Source organism: Myotis davidii, unplaced genomic scaffold, assembly GCF_000327345.1.
Source record: "Myotis davidii unplaced genomic scaffold, ASM32734v1 scaffold1055, whole genome shotgun sequence".
Lineage (NCBI taxonomy): Eukaryota > Metazoa > Chordata > Mammalia > Chiroptera > Vespertilionidae > Myotis > Myotis davidii.
In genome coordinates, this window is record NW_006286477.1 from 642,939 (window position 1) to 662,626 (window position 19,688).

General features: G+C 44.3%; 1 protein-coding gene across 9 annotated transcripts in view; it reads right to left on the bottom strand.

The window, feature by feature from the left end:
* ATE1 (arginyltransferase 1) overlaps nt 1-19,688 on the bottom strand; it is a 50,599-nt gene that overhangs the window by 26,430 nt on the left and 4,481 nt on the right. For 6 of the 9 annotated variants that reach the window (XM_006757951.2, XM_015560166.1, XM_015560168.1 and 3 more), the window contains exons 3-8: nt 19,183-19,286; nt 17,161-17,400; nt 14,966-15,177; nt 12,797-12,925; nt 11,801-11,929; nt 3,897-3,929 (exon numbers count right to left, since the gene is read on the bottom strand). In XM_006757951.2, the coding sequence (XP_006758014.1) occupies nt 3,897-3,929; nt 11,801-11,929; nt 12,797-12,925; nt 14,966-15,177; nt 17,161-17,400; nt 19,183-19,286 (847 nt within the window). The remainder of the gene's footprint in view (nt 1-3,896; nt 3,930-11,800; nt 11,930-12,796; nt 12,926-14,965; nt 15,178-17,160; nt 17,401-19,182; nt 19,287-19,688) is intronic. The other 3 variants (XM_006757953.2, XM_006757952.2, XM_015560169.1) reach the window with 3 other exon arrangements.

A 19,688-nucleotide genomic window follows, 5' to 3' on the forward strand; every position in this document is an offset into this window, starting at 1 on the left:
TGTCTTTATGTAATATAATTATCTAAGTTACATTTATTAGGCATGGTAATAGTATTATGGTTATAAAGGAACATGTCCTTTTTTTCTAGAAGATATGGTCTGAAGTGTGTGTGTGTGCTCCCATGCACAATGCATATATACATGTGTGTTTAATTGGAAAAGTACAGAGGTAGAGATTGAGAAAGAGAGGTAAATCAAATGTGGCAAAATGTTAGAGAATCTTGGTGAGTGGTACACAAGTCTTTATTGTACTAGTCTTTCAACTTTTCCTTGGGCTGGAAATATTTTCAAAATAAATACTTAGGGGTGAGAAGAGGGGTCCTATACAGGGGCAATGTATCTTGAAGTGGATGAAAATTAAGTGTCAGGGCCCCTTGCTAGATAGATGGGGCCCTCCCAAGGCCTTAGTATGGTGGTTCTCAACCTTCTGGCCCTTTAAATACAGTTCCTCACATTGTGACCCAACCATAAAATTATTTTTGTTGCTACTTCATAACTGTCATGTTGCTACTGTGATGAATCGTCATGTAAATATCTGATATGCAGGATGGTCTTAGGCGACCCCTGTGAAAGGGTCATTCGACCGCCAGAGGGGTCTCGACCCACAGGTTGAGAACCGCTGGTTTAGCCCGTTTATATTTAATATAAAGTCAATAGTGGTGGATTCAAGCGGGCCATCTGGCCATTTGTTTTCTATCTGTCTCACTTGTGCTCTGTCCACCTTTCCTTCTTTTCTCGACCCCGAGAGACTGAAAATGTGCTCTCGTCGCTGTCGTCTTCACTACTGGATTGTGACTGTGTCTCCTTTTTCTTTTTCTAAGGCTGCTCTAGGGCAGTGGTCCCCCCCCACACACACCCAGGACATTTGGCTCCAGCTCAGACGGAGGGTGCTCCTGGCATCCGTGTGGGTAAGAGACAGGAGTGCTGCTCAGGAGAGCACCCACAACAAAGACGGAACCGACCTCGACAGTGCCGAGTTTGAGAAAGCTTGCTCTAGCGTTTACAGACTCCGTCTCCAGCTCATCACTGTCTTCCTTCCAATAATGTGACATCACTTCATGGGTCACGAGTGTCAGAGCAGTGTCCTCATCCACTCCGCTGGTCGTCACTGCCGGCTCACACAAGCAGCTGCGATGCTGACCTTACCCCGCCTACCTCTCCAGGCTCAATGCATGTCGTAAGCATATGGGGACTATCTACCTCGTAGACACTTTGTGAGAACTGAAACAAGGGAAGCAGGGAGCTTAGCACAGCACCCACACACTGTAGGTGCCAACTTCTCGGTAAGTCAAAGTAACTGCAACTGAAGACTTTAATTGATCTGAAATGAAGGACTGGAAGGACACCTCTGAAGAGAAACCTAGCAGCCCGCAGTCACACAGTTCAGTTCCTCACAGGCCCCTCCTGTGCTGTCCCCTCCAGAATGGGGCTGAGACTGCCCCCTACCGCACCGCTGGCGGGGCCTGACCCAGAGGAGAATTTCAAGAATCTCTCGGCCTCTGATATATAATCCCTTTACTTACCTACACCTAATTGAAGACATCTGTAGGTGGTGCCACACAAAATGTAATTCAGACTGAGCAATGTCAATAAAAACGTCTGTAAGGGAGAGGCCGATGTAAACCTAGCAGGGAGCGCACATCAGCAGCCGCAGAGCCACACAAAATGGGGACGAGAATGGAAATATGTTGCCTGACTTGACGAGGTGATAAAAGCTCTTTTCCCATAAAGCGTAATGAGCTCTATTAGTCCTCAGCTCACAGGAACGTGAGGGGTCAGCCCCACTGAGGGAAGTAACGACGCTCCACACATGGCTCCCCTCAAGCCGCAGCGGATCCCATTACTGATGGAGTTACTACCCAGACAATCTCCTCAGTTCACGTGGCCGGTAACTGGTAGGACTTGCAACAAAGGGACACGGTTCATTCAGAGCAGCTTTTGTGGACAAAGTGAAATTTAGTCTCCTTCATTTCCACCTGCAAGTCTCCTGTACTTCAGTCTCTACCAGATTATTTTTCTTTTATTCGAAACTGGAGGCCCGGTGCACCAACAGTGGGGTCCCTCAGCCTGCCTGCGGGAATCGGGCCGAAACAGTCTCTCTGACATCCCCCAAAGGGGTCCCGGATTGCGAGAGGGCACAGGCCAGGCCGAGAGTCCCCACCAGTGCATGATCGGGGTTGGAGAGGGACCACGGGACGGCTCCAGGGCGTGTCTGGCACGTCTCGCCCAGTCCCCATCGGCGAGACCCCAGCAGCAAGCTATCCTACTGGTCGGAGCGTCTGCCCCCTGATGGTCAGTGAGCATCATAGCGACTGGTCGAATGGTGGGACACTTACCTTTTATCTCACAATTTTATCACTAGCTTCTCAGATTAGCCAAGGTGTTCCTTCTACAGCTAAACCATAAGCTTAGTGGCAAAATCAAACATTTAGAGACTCCCAACGTTCTCCTGCCTTAGCTTTGCTTTGGCTCTCAGGTTCCCCGGGGCCAAGGAGCCGAGTCCTGAGCTCAATGCCTGGAGATGCGGGGGGGGGGGATAGCAGACAGTAACTGTCATCAGGTAGCCCCTGGGAAATTCCAGTCTAAAACAGTATCAACAGAAAGCCCTCAACCACTTCCCAAATACTTTAAGGAAAAAAGAGCAGAGTGGCCACGTTAAACTTTTATTTTTTTTCCTCCCCCATGTCCATAGGTCCAGAAATAGGTCACTTTAGCTAAGGCAATGCACATCTCCAAATCATTACGTGGAAAAAGCAAATCACACAGAAAATGACAGAAACCATCCCTAAGCTTCAATCTTGATACTTCCCCTTCTGTTTTCACTGAAGATTAAAGCGTCCGCACATAAAGTCCCAGTGTTAGCCAGGTGCGAGGGCTCATTAAAAAGCATGTGTTTGGTGCAGCTCTAGGTGTGCGGTGATGCCCCAAGTCCCACCTACACCTGAGAGAACCCTGAGACGAAGACGACAGACCCGAGGCTGAGGGGCTACAACCCAGCCGGGCAGTCAGAGCATCACCCACATGAAGATACAAACGTGACCTGCTGTGCTTTTAGCTGCCATGTGGGTGACACCTGCTACTCGCAGCCTCCGCCCACCACCTCTGTCCTCCGTGCTCCTGCGCACACCACCGAGAATAAAGCCCGAGGCAAGAAAAACGGGCTCTTCTCACTGCCGTGAGCGGCTCGAGAAGCTGGGGCTGGCCAGGTGGCCAGGAATGAAGGCGTGATCTTGAACCCACAAGGCTCTAAATCCAAGCGTCGACATTCTCAGCCGCCTCCCTTTCTTTTTTTCCCGGTCTCACGCCTCTCCTGCAAGCTATTCCGTATCCACGGCAGCTACAACGACTCCTGGTCCCCTGAGTGGCTAAGTGTCTTCTTTCTCTCACATTTTATCACCAGCTTCAGTTCTAATCTGCAGAACCACCACGAGGACTAAACCAGGAAGCAAATGAGGCACCGAGAGGAGGGCGTTACAAGAACAGCTCAGTCAAGGTCAGTCCTCCGCTCTGCCCTAATCAACCCACAGATTTTCAAAAGCTCTTTCGAACCAAATAAAACGCCCGATGTCAGCCTCTGCCTACGCTTCTCCAGCTCGACACCTCGGCAGTTCAGAGAATATAAGGCTGGTGTTAAAATAGTATGGGAGCGGGAGACACAATACTGTTCACTTATTAAAATAGAAAATGTACCGAAAAGAAGCAATGGCCTGTTTTGAAGGTGAATAGCTCTGTAAGTCATCAAAACTCTTATCAAGAAAGTCTGCATTCATCTCGTTTCTGTTACTGAAGAACGAATGTGTCACAACGAAATGATCCAGTGAGTGATCGTTACCAAGTGCGTGGCCCACACAAGACGTCCACCGGCGATGCTGGTGCTGAGGTCGGGGTGCACTTACCTCCAAAGGCGAGGTGCAAAGGAATCCTGTGAACTGCCGTCACATTCGAATAGAATCAGGTTCATCCAGTTAAGGAGCACAAAAGAGAACAGAAAAGGAAACTCATTACACGTGTTTTTGGCAAGAGCTCGTCAAGTAACCCCAAAGTCTACCTGTAACAGCAATGCCCTCGCACACAGCACAGCCGTCCAGAGCACAGAGAAGGGCAATCTGGCCCACAGGGGACATCTGACTACTTGAATTAGATCAAGTCAACTTCTCTTTTTTAAGAATCTGTATAAAAACAAGGAAGTCCTAAAATATCCTTTGAAGTTTCATTTCACAACCCTTGTATGAGAAAGCGCCCGCTCTAAGGGAAGAGGTCAGCATCTGCCTGACCATAAATGCCACAAAGTCAAGTAAACGCCAAGCAAAGGACAAGGTGTAAATCAAGAGGAACCGAGAAGAGGGAGAAAGTCAAGAGCAAAAGAGGTTGGATTTGATTGAATCCCAGAAGCTCCGGGTTTAGAAGCAAAAAGAAGCAATCCTACGTATTAAAACAGTCCCACTTACATGAAATATTCATAATAGGAAATCTCTAGAGACAGAAAGTGGAGGAGGGTTGCCGAGGGCTGGGCTGGGGGGAGGATGGGGAGTGTCCGCTAATGGGTAATGAAAATGTTTTAAAATTAGATGATGGTGGCCCTGGCCAGTTTGGTTCAGTGGATAGAGCGTCAGCCTGCGGACTGGGGGGTCCTAGGTTTGATTCCAGCCAAGGGCACTTGCCCAGGTTGTGGGCTCGATCCCCAGTGTGGGCGTGCAGAAGGCAGCTGATCGTTGATTCTTTCTCATCATTGATGTTTCCATCTCTCTCTCTCTCTCCCTCTCCCTTCCTCTCTGAAATCAATAAAAATAAAATTTAAAAAAAATTAGATGATGGTGGTACACCTTAGGGGTGATTGTACACCTTAGGGGTGAAATCTGTAGTATGTGAATGATATCTCAAGATATTAAATAAAAGCTCCCTCCCCGCCAGTTTTGCACAGTGGATAGAGCATCGGCCTGTGGACTGAAGGGTCCCAGGTTCAATTCCGGTCAAGGGCACATGCCTGGGTTGTGGGCTCGATCTCCAGTAGGGGGCGTGCAGGAGGCAGCCGATCAATGATTCTCATTATTGATGTTTCTCTCTTTACCTCTCTCTTCCTCTCTGAAATCAATAAATATATTTAAAAAAACAAACAACTCCCCCATCCCCAAAACAGGTTAGATGAGCCCGAGTGAGAGGGAAGTTACTGCTCTACTTGGTGACAGTTACCCTGTTCAGCTTCTCCTTCCCCAGCCACACGCATACCTTCCCTCTCTGCTCTTTCTCTGACGTGCACAGGAGCTTACAGAATGCTGCCTCCCAGCATTTAAACAAAGACCCATACGTTTTGGGGGAGGCAGTCATGCACAAATGACAAAGCCAAGTGCAGGTTCGCTCTGAGCCCAGGACTTGACCTCACCTCATACATATGCATAATGGTGACTCATGTTTTCTTAGATGTACTTACAAAATCAACATTTCAAACCCTTGGAGTTACAATCATGATGATATACCCAAGTAGCATAAATTCTTGATCTTTCTAAATGCAAATTAACTACGAGCACAGCGGGTCAGGCCTGCTCCCGAGCCCTGCTGGACTCTCCCTAGCCGGCACTCACAGGGAACACAAATGATTTTATTTTCTCTTACAGATACACACAGAAATGTTGCACAACGAAATTACATGATGTCTGGGATTTTCTTAAAAATCACTGAGGGGTCAGGAGGGAAATAATGGGGTGAGTGTGTAGATAAAACAAGACTGGCCATTGTATTATACTAGTGAGGACAGGAGATGAGTATTTGAGAATTCATTATACGAATCTCTCTACTGTGCGAATGTTTCAAGTTTCCATACTAAAGTTTAAAAAACTATATCATGTGGTGAAGGCAGGGGGTGGGGGCGGGCTAGAAAGAGTCAATGGGGAATAAAAGGGGGCATCTGTAATACTTTCAACAATAAAGATAAAAGTAAATTTAAAATAAAATTAAAAAAAAAACTGTACCAGACACTTCCTCCCCCAAGTACTAAAGTAAATGTTATTGAAATATTATTAGTACACGCCAAAGCCACATAATTAACTAGTATCCTATAGGCTCTGGATGCCAGGGAATACCAAAATACAGAAACTATAAGAATGTTTTCTTAAATTATATCAGTATGCAATTCGATTATATTAACTGTTAAGAGAACTTTCTGAAAGTGCAAGGTATAACAAAATTTTAAATTCTCATAACGCTGACATGAAACAAGTCACTGTACAGAAATTTAAAGTGCAAGCTTTGTTGTTGTGGGTCCCTTTTACAGTAGCCCAACATGAGACAGGCTGACTGCACACTTATAGGTACCACTTACACACTTGGTCAGACCGGCTCCAAGCAAGACCACATTATGACAGGTTCAGGTGTTGCCAATAGCTGTTAATATTATTAATAGTATTTTACCATTTTTAATATGAATGCAAACCTATGAAAAGAACTTTGAAAAAGTATTTTAAGATTTGTTAACTAAAATGTGCGAAGGACAATGTCTTATTTATCTATATGTCCCCAAAACCTACCATACTGACTAAAGCATGCTAGGAATTAAATATTTACACAATTGGTTGAATAGAAGAATCACACTCATCCATAGCCGAGGGGAGAGAGATATGGGAGCCATTTTAACTCCTAGAGTCCTGGGGAGCGCGATCGCGCTCCTCCTGTCTTTCCCCAAAAGTGCCGGGAGCGCTATTGGCAATTTTTTTCCCAACTAGTATTTTATAATACAATCAGCAAACAATATATGTCAAAGATGAAAACAAATGTAGTAAAGGTTTCCTTAAGTTTTTGAATATGTAACTTCCTTTACTTTCGATTCATAATTTTTTTCCTAAACTGCTGTAAAATCAGCAAAAATGCCTTGGCAATTTTAGCATAGTTCCTAGGATATTGGTTGGCACTCAAAGGGTTAAAAGTAAAATTTTTGAATGATTTCTAAAATGTCACAGAAAAGCTTTTATATATGTGTATGTTTATATGCACATATATACCTCTATCTTATATTTCTAGATCTACACAAATATATTCCTACTTTTACACATTCTTCAAGACAGAATTATGCTCTGGGTAAATAATCATGTATGTTAATACATATCCTGTACAACTACTAGCTGGGAGAAAATCGACTGCTTTTTCACCATGCAAGCAGCTCCCTAAAATTACCTGGCGTATTAAATGAATTACCACAGCAAAGCCACAAACTCTTCTTGTTTGGACGAGCCATCAACGGGCAGCATTGTTCACTGTCAAGCCCGCAGGAGGAGGCCGTAAAGCACGGGGCTCCTCAGGTTTAATGGGGAAGCAGACCTAAATCACAGCCGCTCCAGACCAAGGCGCTCGCGCCAAGATGATCCCTATCACGTGAGCTTTGCAATCACTCAACGGTGCTTACTCGTTGGAGGCAGATTTCTCAACACTCAGGAAATTAACGCAGCTTTTACTTCTAGAAAAACAACTGTCAAGAGCTCCGGGCTTCCTCTGAATTCTCCTTTTCCTCACGTCCCACGTTTCAAGAACACAGTTTTCTTTCTGAGTAGTTTTCCGTTGGCTGCAGCTTCTCTCCAGCTGCTTCTTAGGAACAGTCAGCTCAGCTGTGGGTCCTCCCCACAAGTTCCTGGGCACCGCTCTGGGCACTCTGCTGGGCACCGGGTATTTCTCCTGACTCCAGTAGAGTATTTTCACAAGTTGTATAATAGCACAAGGTACGCTACAGGTTATGGGAATCTGATCTAGTGAGTTCTTCAAAAGCAAGAACCTCCATCAGCAGAGTGCAAATCCAGAAACATCAGTTCCCTTGTCTTCAGTTCCAAATAAAGCAGTTAAGAAATACACATATAAATCTCCCCTGAATAATACCTTTTATAGGTTTTATGTGGTATAAAAGTAACTTAAAGACTAAAATTGCACGCTGATGAACCAAACAGAATGGTTTGAAATATTACCTCTTCCTTTGAAAGGACTAATTCTAATTTAATTAAAAATTTAAACCTATGTAATCTTTTAATTCAAACAAATATTTGAAATAAAACAGAAAAACAAACCACCAAAGAAAAACATAATTCTGACTGCAAATGCTGCCTGGTGGCCCTGACCTGCCGACTCCTAACGGTGGTCTTCTGCACCCTAGCAGCCAAGGTGCAGTCAATCGTCATTAGCCAAGCACCGTCCCTTCATTTAACCCTTACAACCAGCTCACGTTTACCACGAGGGGCCAGACAGGAGGCAGCTGAGGGGCTGGACTGGCTCAAAGCCACTCAGGCAGCAGTGGGAGCTGAGAGCTAAGGCAGGATGCCTGCAGAGTGCACACTGCCACGCTGGACGGCCTCAGCCCTCAGGTCACGTTCTCACCCAAATGTACAAGGCTGTAGACATAACAAGCATGTCTGGTGTCGTCTTCACACCACTCAGTCTAAATGATTTAGCACTGGGCACACCAACTTTATGCAGTTGGTTAATCAAGAATTAACATTCAGCCCCGACTGGCTTGGTTCAGTGGATAGAGCGTCAGCCTGCGGACTGAAGGGTCCCAGGTTCGATTCCCGCCAAGGGCACATGCCTGGGTTGCAGGCTCGATCCCCAGTAGGGGGCGTGCAGGAGGCAGCCGATCAATGATTCTCTCTCATCACTGATGTTTCTCTCTCTCCCCTCTCCCTTCCTCTCTGAAATCAATAAAGAAATATATATATATAAAAATAATATTATTTTAAAAAAAGAATTAACATTCACTTCATGCCACACATTCCACTTCATTCTCTCATTACTCAGCTTTCGAGAAACAACACAGGTATGTGCATATTAATATACTAGAGACCTGACACACAAATTCATGTGCAGGTACAGTCCCTAGGCCTGGCCCGTGATCAGGGCCATCTTCTCCGGCTGCCCGCAGCTGGCCCCACCCCCGGCCGCCACCCACCCCAGGTTCCCCTGCATTGAGTGTCTGCCCCCTTGTGGTCAGTGTGCGTCAGAGCAACCAGTCATTCCACTGTTGGATTTGCATATTAGGCTTTGATTATATAGGATATGTTTATGAGAGGTCAATTATCAAGCTACTCTAGAATTTCAGACATTCAAACCAAAAACAAAACCCCCAAAGAAAGCACTAAAAGGTGATAAATGTTGATGAAAAGCATCCCGATGCTTGTAACCCCTCACGCAAGGATCCCGTCACTTCCGTTACCTGGCGCTCGTTTCCAGGACAATTACGAGCACCAGCATGCTCCCTGCACCTGCCCTCCTCTCAACCCATCCCTGCCAACCACCATCTCGACTCACTCACTATGCCAACTGCTCATGACCATCTCTGATCACCTCCTGTCACCCCGGAAGTGCCCCACCAGAGCAGGGATCTCAGCCTGCTGACTCACGTGCTACCTACCAGTCCCTGGCACACCCTAGGTGCTCAGTACCTATTTTAGCAAACACAGTAAGAGGCCACAAGGTAGAGAGGGAAAGCGCTAGAACTAGACAAAATAACACAGTGAGAACTGACATTAAAAGGAGAAAGGAAGAGGCTGCGAGTCAATTAGAGAAAAGGCGGTCGTCTGCGGGCAGTTGCACAGGAAACACAAGGCACCAGCAGCAGACAGTCCTGCTCGGCACTGTGAGGAGGCAGAGGACTCCCACGCACTGTGGAGGACGGTCACTGCACGTGATCTGAGAACATACAATATTGGCCATAAAGATGTTTCAATTACCTGGAAGACGTGCTCATGTTGAACATCTCACTCACTGGTGTCAGTTATTCTATAGACATTATTTAGGCCACTGTAACTTCGTCGAATGGTAAAATGTGGCCCAGTAGAAGGCACCTTAATTTGTAGGCATCACTCTGCCATCGATCCCCCATTATCTTGGACAAATCGCCTAATTCTCCAAATAGGGGAAGTCAATCTACACAACCACTAAGTTCCCTTGGTCTCTATTGTATGATGCTATGACTTTATCCTCTGAGATGAGTTTCTGGAAATTACTGACCAAAATAAACTTTAAGAAAAATGTTCCCAGTGCTACTTAACACAAACCCTTTTGCATCTCCCCCAAATTAACATTATGCTAGGAATACAACAGAGCCTTTACTCTAACCTATTTAAGCGATTCAAAAGCTTTGGTAAGTTAACTACTAGTAAATGTCTCACACACCTTAAGACAGATTAGAATACGAAAGTACCCTGACTTAGAAGTTGCTCATAAAAAGTGCGTTTTTTAATTAAATTACACCGATCATGGCCTAAGCCCTCTACTTTATTCAGAAAAGTTAGTCCTGGCCTTAAAAAATATACAAAAAATATTTCAAAATGCTCAGAGCTTGCCTTCATTCACATTCTGTTAATTGTATGAGTTAGATATGTATAAACTAGTGCATGCCTATGTACATGACTGGTTTGTACGCATACCTGAAGGAAATGTTAGTCTGATACAGTGCTAACTTTCTAAACCTAAGTTATTATTTTCATATACATAGAGTAAGACTACTGAGGGGAAATGAAACTGAAAGCGTCTGTAAGTTCCAAAAAAAATTTAAATCTTTCACAAGCAACGAAACATCTGTAATCATCATATTCAACGCCTCAATGCAAACTGCTTCTACCCAAGGGCAGAGGGAAAGCATTTATCCCACATCTCAGGCTGTGAATACAGGGCTGTATCCCACACTGGCAGGGTTGACGGGTATCAAAGCGCAGACCTGTTCTGGAGCCAGGGCGCCACCTGCTGGCTGGAGCCAGGCACAACCCAGTATCCCATTAGCTCCGGTGTTTCTCCAGGTTAGGGCGGGCCCGGTGACCGTCTGACCACATATGCCTCATGGAAGACAAGCCTCCCCTAACCCAGTCCCCCTGAGGAGTGCAGGCCTCGTACACCTGCATCGCTCACAGGAAGTGCTCTGAACTCTGTAGCAAACAGTGTCCAGGAAGGCACAGGAGCCGGGAACAACCTCCATCACGGTAGGAACAATTGCCGCAGGGACACCGCCTTACACAGAGACTGCTAGGGCAGCGCACAGGCTTGACACTGCTGATCAGTGAACCCCAGTGTAACATCGTCTAGGGAAGATCCTGCTCATGAAGCAGGGTTGTCCCTCCAGGAGAAAGGAGCCAGAGAGCAGGGGCATGAGGGGCTGCAGGCCACAGGAGCAGAGAGCTACTCAGCACCCCCAAGAATTGTTACCCACTGCCAACAGCAGTCCAAAAATATTAAATGGGAAATTCCAGAAATAAACAATCCGTAGGTTTTAAACAGCACACCACCCTGAGCGGTGTGAGGAAATCGCGAGCCACGCCGTTCCACCCGCCCAGGACGTCAATCATCCGTGCCCAGGGTATCCAGGCGGTCCATGCTTCTCCCCTGGTTATCAGGCAAACATGGCTCCCGTAACTTGATTATAGCGCGCTGTTCAACTGCACCATTACTGTTAGCTATTGCTGCCCATCTCCTACGTGCCTAATCTATAGATTAAACTTCGCACAGGCATGTGCAGGAAGAAACATGGCACATGCGGGATTTGGTGCACAAAGACTGGCGATAACGAGCACGCAGTGGTATCTGCTGACTTGGCCTGAGGACAACAGATACACACGCTTCATTCAGGCTCCTGAGCAGAACACTGAGTAAGAACACATCCTTTTTTCTGAGGATTTAAAGGTTGACATGTAAAACGCATTTTCATAATATTCAGACATACACACTGAAAGTAGAGTAATACACACTCCACTTAGCAAGTAAAAAAGTGGCATAAGAAAGTTCTATTGCTTCTTCACACACAAGCCCAGCACAGAGGAAAACGTGTAACAAAGGGTACCTCAGTCTTCCCACACTCCTCGGGCGGATCCTGGTGTATGGCCATTTGATACTTGACATACAAAGAAAACGACTGGCTGAGGGACGACTTGAACTCTGGGTCCTCAAAGGAGACAGGTACTAACCTCACCTTCAGAGCAAGGAAGATACAAGCAAACGCTATTGAAACACCTCCACCTGACGACACGCTTCTGAAGGTGAGGCTAAGTAAGATCTCCGCAATTCCCCTTCCAAAGCTCAGCACTGGGTTCTCCAGGAAGTGAATCGTCCTGGGAGGGGTGACGGGCACAGACCTGAAGCACTAGCTTCACGTTAATAAAGGCCAAGACATTGATCTTCCTTTGTTCTGGGTTTCCTGACCCACCTACGTCGTTTTCTGCACACCCTGGAGTCTATATGGCTGCTAAAGGCCATGGCCGCTCCCTTTGTCACCATGACATAGTAAGTGCTTTAAGCTTTTTCCTCTTCCAGATTTTTCCTGGGTAATTTGATTTATAAAGTTACAAGCAATAAGACAGGACTTTTGTTCAAATACTCTATCTTACTTTACTTTTTTAACTCTCCTGAGTCTGGGCAGTATATTAACAGAGTAAGGCAGCTGTTATGAATGAACCCTTCTACACGTGACTTGAAAATGGGGAGAAAGCATATTAACCTGTTGGGCAAAGTATGCCTACCATAAAATGTAAAGGTTTTTTGCATTTTTCTCAAATATTTTTACTTAGATCTCTATTATTTTTTAGATAAATGCATCTAAAGATAGTGATTTTAATTAAAGGTAATTCATTTTGTGTGTTCCTTTTCCACTTTGAAATTACACATGACTGGCACTAGGCACAATTTGCACTTTCAGAATGTCCGTCAATCCAGTTCTCTCTTTGCAGATATGCTGCAAACGGAATATAAATAAAATGCACCACAAGTAAACCGATAGTTCATACAGGAATATCGAGTGGAAGGGAGAGTTCCGTATGCACAGAACGCTTGGCCTGCTGACCTGGCTGACAGTTGGTTCATCAGGTGAGTGGTTGTGAATAACCATCTGGTACCGTTTATAGACCTGGTACGACTCCAGCATTGTGGCTTTGAACTGAGAACTTGGTGGAGATGATCTCACCACCCTCACCTTCAGAAGGAGTTAAAAACAATGTCCATTAATTCATTTGCTTATTCCATGGAATATGTATTAACAGTTACTCCCACCCAAAAAGAACCAAATGCTCCAATACAAATATTAATGCATAAATATGTAATATTTTAACGTTAAAAATCTACCAGTTAGTAAATAAATTTAAAAAGTTATTTCTCCAACTTACAGGCTCGTTAAGAAGGCAGAGGACCCTGTCTCATTCTAAGACTAGCTGAAGTCTACGACCCAATTATGGAAGCTGCTCTCTTGTAAATGACGGGATACTCTGACACGCAGGGTATAAACACAAATAGACACTCTTCCATCCTAGCTGTGTGCAGCTCACCTGCGCTTAGTCAGTCAGAAATTCTGGAAATGTGATTATGTTTTTTGGACACTCTGATGAGCTACTGCTAATGTTAAACTTACCACCTTTTCTTGTGAGTGTAAAAGACAACAGAGCGCTCCTATTTTATAACACGGCTAAGAATGCAGACTCTAACTCAGATTTCCTTCACTCAAATCTTAACGTCACTGTTGTGCTCAATATATAAATTAACCTGTGTACCTTGATTTACTCATATGTAAAATGAGGAAGAGTTAAAAACAGTAATTGCAAGCAGTAATGGCTAACATTTATTTTAATATTAATTATTTACTAGCCAGCCAAAATGTGTTAGCAAAACAGGATAGTGAAACAGGAAATCAAAGCAATCTAATAAAAAGGCATATTTCACGTATGCCTTGAGAAGTAATTCTTCTACGAAGCAAGCGTGACAGTGGACAGCAGGTCTCTGTCCGTCCAGGGGGCCATTACATTAAAAAGCAAAAGCTACCTACTGTAAACAGCCAAGTGTGCCTGGTACCCTGAATACCTATTTATGATCAAAAGATAAATGACTCCGCATAAAATATTTAAAGTAGTGTGTTAACTCCTTTTTTACCGGTTGGGAAGGAGAAAGTCAGTAACAAAATCAGAGTGGCCCAGGAAGTATAAGAGTGAACGGTGTTAAAAGTTACACCTGGCCCTAACCGGTTTGGCTCAGTGGATAGAGCGTCGGCCTGCGGACTGAAGGGTCCCAGGTTCGATTGCGGTCCAGGGCATGTACCTTGGCTGCGGGTACATCCCCAGTAAGGGATGTGCAGGAGGCAGCTGATCGATGTTTCTCGCTCATCGATGTTTCTAACTCTCTGTCCCTCTCCCTTCCCCTCTGTAAAAAATAAAAATAAAAAAGTTACACCTGGTAACATTGTCCTAAGGTTCACACTGTGTCAAAGTTAGCTTTTAATATCAAATCTTCAGGGATAGGAGATGTTCTTAGGTGACATTAAGCTATAAACTCAAAGGCTGAGCAGTTATTAATCATTTATGAGAAGACGATAGTATCATTATGGCCTATTTAGAAAACAAGGTATAAATACCAAACGGATACTGAAAAATCTAGACTTAATCTGGAATGTAAATCAATTTGGGAAAAATAGCAGGAACACTCTAAAAGTGTTCCTATCATGCTAACCTGGCTTGGGGGAGTAACGAGAAGTTTATTACGCAGTACGACTCAGTACTGCTTCCGTACTCCCTCACTGCTGGCCTGCACAGGTGCAGCTGCTGCTGCTCGGCTACGACCAGGACGACAGAATAGCGACAACAGTGATGCGCCTCGTGTGACCTGTTCGCCTTTCCTATCTAAACCAAAACTGCCACAAGTAAAAGTTCAACAGGTTGTTTTTTGCTTCTTTTCACTTAACTACTAAATTTCAATCACAGGATACAGAAAGCCAAAGACTTTACGCATCATAACATGCAAAAACCTGGAATTGCTTTGGTAACTTTAGTCAAACTGCCTATTTTTTTAATCTTAAGTTTCTCTCAAGTAGCAGCTGCCTTAGTAAACACAATGCCCCTCCATCCACTTTAATTCCCAGTTTACACAATGCATCAATGGGTTAATATAACCTCAAATGAGAACATACAAGGGAACCCACGCAAAAAACAAACAATAAAGCAAAACAGAACATTCTATGTTCTCCAAGTACCTCTAACTTATGTGACGCATCCTCCGGTAAAGATTCAAAAATTAACTCTTCCAGCGATTTCGGCTGGTTGGGTTTGGTCTTTGGTTCCCGTGGAGCCTGGAAGCCCTCCGGCCCTCCGGCCGGGCTCTGCTGCATGAGCTTTAACCTCTTCCTCTCCTTCCGGATTTCCTTTGCTTTCCGACACGGAGGCTTGCTCAAATCTGCCCCTTTGCCTAAAAAGAATTTCAGAATATTAGACCAATCACAGTTGACTCTGGAAATGTTTTTTCAAGTCTCAAAGACTCTACAGGACAAGTCCAGAGAGACCCAGCTGTCAGGTGCGCTTCAGGGCAGATGTCTGAGAGGGTCCTGGTGTGGAGCCAAAAGTCAGTCTTAAAATTCGACCGTGGAAGCAAGAACTGCTGGAGAAGGTGAAGAGGCACCGAGCTTTCCAGCTCTTACTGTTTAAAAATATGTACCTCCTCTCTGCCTTTGTGAGCAGAGAGAACATAATCAAGTATCCTGTGCTCAGGACATGGCTGCCTCAGGCTCACACTTCTGAGCACTGGGGACACCGACATGCTCAGCCTCAGGGAGAAAGATGTGCTGATCCCAGAGCACACTGGGGCAGGTTCTCAATGAAAAACACCTTTACGTGGTTGACAGTACATCTCTCCCCACCTGACTGAGGAGTCACATTAGTTAGCTCTTCAGCGGTTCTCAACCTGTGGGTCGCGAACAATGAACATACATCCTGCATGCCAGGTATTTACATTACGATTCATAACAGTAGCAAAATTTCAGTTATGAAGTAGCAACGAAAATAATGTTATGGTTGGGGGTCACCACAGCGTGAGGAACTGGATTAAAGGGCCGCGGCGAGAGGAAGGTGGAGAACGCTGCATCAATTTTAATCAAACCTCTTTAAAAGGTAAAAACTGTAACTGTCTGGGACCCATAGTTCCACGGTGTCACATTGACAATGACCCTCAACCTTACACCAAGCTAGACTTCTCCTGGCATCCACCTCCCGTGTCCTTGCCATGGGCCAGTGTCACAGTGACGGCAGCGCAAGAGTAATCGTCACCATAGAAACATAAATCGTCACCATAGAAACATAAATCGTCACCATAGAAACAGGAGCACCAAAAATGGGAGATGTCTGTAATACTATCAGTACAACAAAAGCCATAAGTACCATCAATTATACGTCAGTGACTCTTTCAAATGAGGGGAGGGTACACTGAAGTTCATTATAATATTCAGTCTTCATGTGTCTGTCTGAAATTCTCTGAAACGGCTTTTTAATCTGATACACAAGTAATTTTTATAATAAGAAATTAAAAATAAAAGAACTAACCCTATCACTCTAGTAAAAGTTGAAGGAAATTATCTAAACCATTCAAAGTATTTTAATGGCTTATTCTCATTTTTAGGATAAAATCTCAGACCAACATCAGTTTAAATGCCACGAAAGTCTTACGTTAAAAAAAACACACACACAAAAAACACTTCAACAAAAAGTTTTCTGTGCTTTTATATATGTAGCAAAGAAAAACTAAAATACTCCTAAAAATCCTTTGTTCTTAAGTATAAGAACAAATTCAAGAAATGAAGCATAAAAATCATCCAAACTATTTTTATAAAATTTTAAAAGAATTATATACACATACATGCACACAAGCACATTATATACCCATTTAATGCTTAATAAAATTTTTAAACTTAATTCTTTTTATAAGTGAAAATATAGGAAAAAAATCTTACTTGTTTAAAAGTGAAATTAAATATCAAAATCTCAAATTTTTTAAATTAAAATTTATTATGATTACCTAAAAAAACTAATGATAAACAAAAATTTTACGTTGTCTATATACTGTGTACATAATACCAAAAATTACTTTGTCTCACTTAACATCAAAAATAAAAATGTTTAGCATATCTTTTCACTAAAAAAGTTTGGTTCTCAAGCCTCGAGGGCCCTAAGGTAGTAAGAAGAAATGGAGCTCTTTTCAAATGTGTTTGGGGATAATAAGGCTAGTTTCAGGCATACTAAACATTGGTTTTAAAAAGATGTGACTTGTCCATCTAAACCCAGGTAGTAAGCTGTCTACTGTAGACTCAGGAGTAACTCGCATTTGCAGCTGATGAGAGGACCCGGGTAACACCCAGCACAAAGAGCACCTGACAAGACGTCGATGACAACGGCACACTACCTGGCTTAGGAGCTGTGTGCACGTCCACTGCGTGGGACGGTTCCCCAGAGCCCAGCTCCTCGTTTTTGTCCTGTGACTGAATAAACTCATTAGATTCCTCTTTCTTTGTGCTTTTCCCTTTCTTCTTTACTTCCCTCTCTAGGCTCTCTTGGAGGTTAAGGTCACACTGTAGATCCAATTTATTGATTAGCGCCATGTCCCCGGCAACGGCATCCTCCATGCTGGGCTCCATAGGCTCATCTACAAACAAGAAAACAGCCAAGTCCATCAGCCAGACGTGGTCAAGGTACATAACGGGGAGCAATGTCCCTTTCCCCTCCGTAGCAAAAGCTCCTGTGTGTCCACACATCCACCCTCCCGCCCTCCCAGCAGCGGAGCGGCAGCCAGGACGAGGGCAGCCCAGCCAGGGAGCGCACTGCCATCCCTCTGCAAGTTGGGACCAAGCTCCCCCCAACAAAATACAACCAAACGGATATATTCAACGCTGCCTCCCTGGTTTTAAAGGAAATATGTGCCCTGGACTTCCATCCTTCCCCCTCCCCACTGGCAGGATCAGGAAAAAACGGAGCGATCTTGAGAACACACGGAGGGCGGCCCAGAACGGCTAGCCTGACACAGCACCCAAACGCTGTGCAAGGCAGGAGCAGACTGCTATCCTGGTTTGTCACTGCATTTTGGCGTCTCTATGTTACAGCTGTTACCCTAATGAGTACATCACTCCTATGAACTAAGTTGCAGACATAAGTAATTCAGAAAATTATACAAGTCAAAAAAAGAATCGAACATAAGAGCTACATAAAAAGACAGGCAACCAGGGAGGGGTCAATGGGAGATATCTGTAAAACTATCAACAATAAAAAACATACATATTAAAAATAAAAAGAGCAGGCAACCATCAATTTACAAATGAACAGCATCCTCAAAGCTTATCTAAATATTAATTTTTGAAACTCAGAACAGGATTCCCAGCCATTGCAAAGTTTGTACGTTGACTAACCAACAAAATCTAACCTGCAAGATGATGAACGGACAATAAGCAGCAGAGCTAAGCCAACATCCTGAGGCTCCCAAAGCTCCAACTGCCCCTGACCTGAGCCCTGCCCGGCCAGCTCCAACCTGTCCTGAATCCTGGTCCATTATGGACAGTGTAGGAGGGCAGAGATCGTACCTGTCTTGCTGGCCACTGTCTCTCCAGTGCTTCCAAAAGGGCCTGGAGGAGCTCCAGTGGTGCAATCGGATAGTGCGCAGTACTTATACAAAAGGGCCTGGGACATTGTAGGCGCTCAAAGCAAACTTGGGGAAAATTAACCAGCTAAGACTGGGGTGGGAGGCTTCCTTCAGGAGCATGAAGAATGGGTGCATTCTCAATTCTTATATATGTTATTTAGGCACTGCCTATAAGAAAAGGGGTTTTTTGTTTGTTTTTTTAAGTAACAAAACTGAAAATGCAAAGTATCTGTAACCACAGGTAATTAAATGTTACTAATTATCTTTAAGAAATTCACACATTAAAAAACAAAAAAAGAAATTCCCACATAATTCAAAATTGGTCAGACAAGTAAGAAACAGAATTTCAGGTAATATAACTTACTAAAGTCGGTCTCACTTAAACAGAAATCCGCGCCCGACTCAACAGTCACAGTGACTGCAATCGCATGCAAGTTGCATGTGAGCACCTGGTCTCCAGAGACAACACCCCTTCCCGTTTCCTTCAGGTTATTACTGGGACCAAGTAAGAGAAGAGTTGTCAAAGCACCTAGACAACTACGATTTCCATAAACTCCACAACATCGTATCTCAAAAATGACCCTCACTCTCACATCAAGCAAGACTTGCCCTGGCATCCATTTCCCATGCCCTGATGTGGGGCCAGGGTAAAGTAACAGCAGCTCCTGAGTAACTGTCGTCACAGAAACAGCGGTACCTGCTGTCGTAAGGACCCTGTTCCCTGGCGGAAAATGAGAACCTTGGAAAGAGACATCATTTTAAAGTAAACAGTTTTTAGACCCCATCTCATCTTACCCTCACAATTTCCTTTGGAAATTTCCCCTTTAGCCAGAAATTTCAACATTTTTTTCAAAACTTTCTTGTGAGATTTTGATGGCTGAAACTGTAAAGATCGGCACCTAGGAAAGCAAAATAAATATTTAAAAAATGAACTCAAACTCTGAAAAAATAAACCAGTTATGGACAATATCCAGTGTATTGAGGCAAAGCTTATGCCTGGGATTTCTGGATAAAGTCAAGGCTTAACGTAGCCTCTAACCTCACCTCACATCTCACTAAAACTAAGGATTAGGAAAAAAAGACGTAATACACTAGGAAACAGATGGGAGAAATGCTGAGAGCTGGGAAGCAGAAGTACAAGGGTAGCTGACTGAGCAGACCAAAGAAAGTCAACCCTGAACCAACTGTTGAGCAAAGCCCAAAGGATGCCCTCCTGTCGGTCTCTGCATCACCCATAATGCCTCGGGGCTAGCGATACCTGCATCACACACCACAGGGGACATGCAAGAAGGAACATCTAC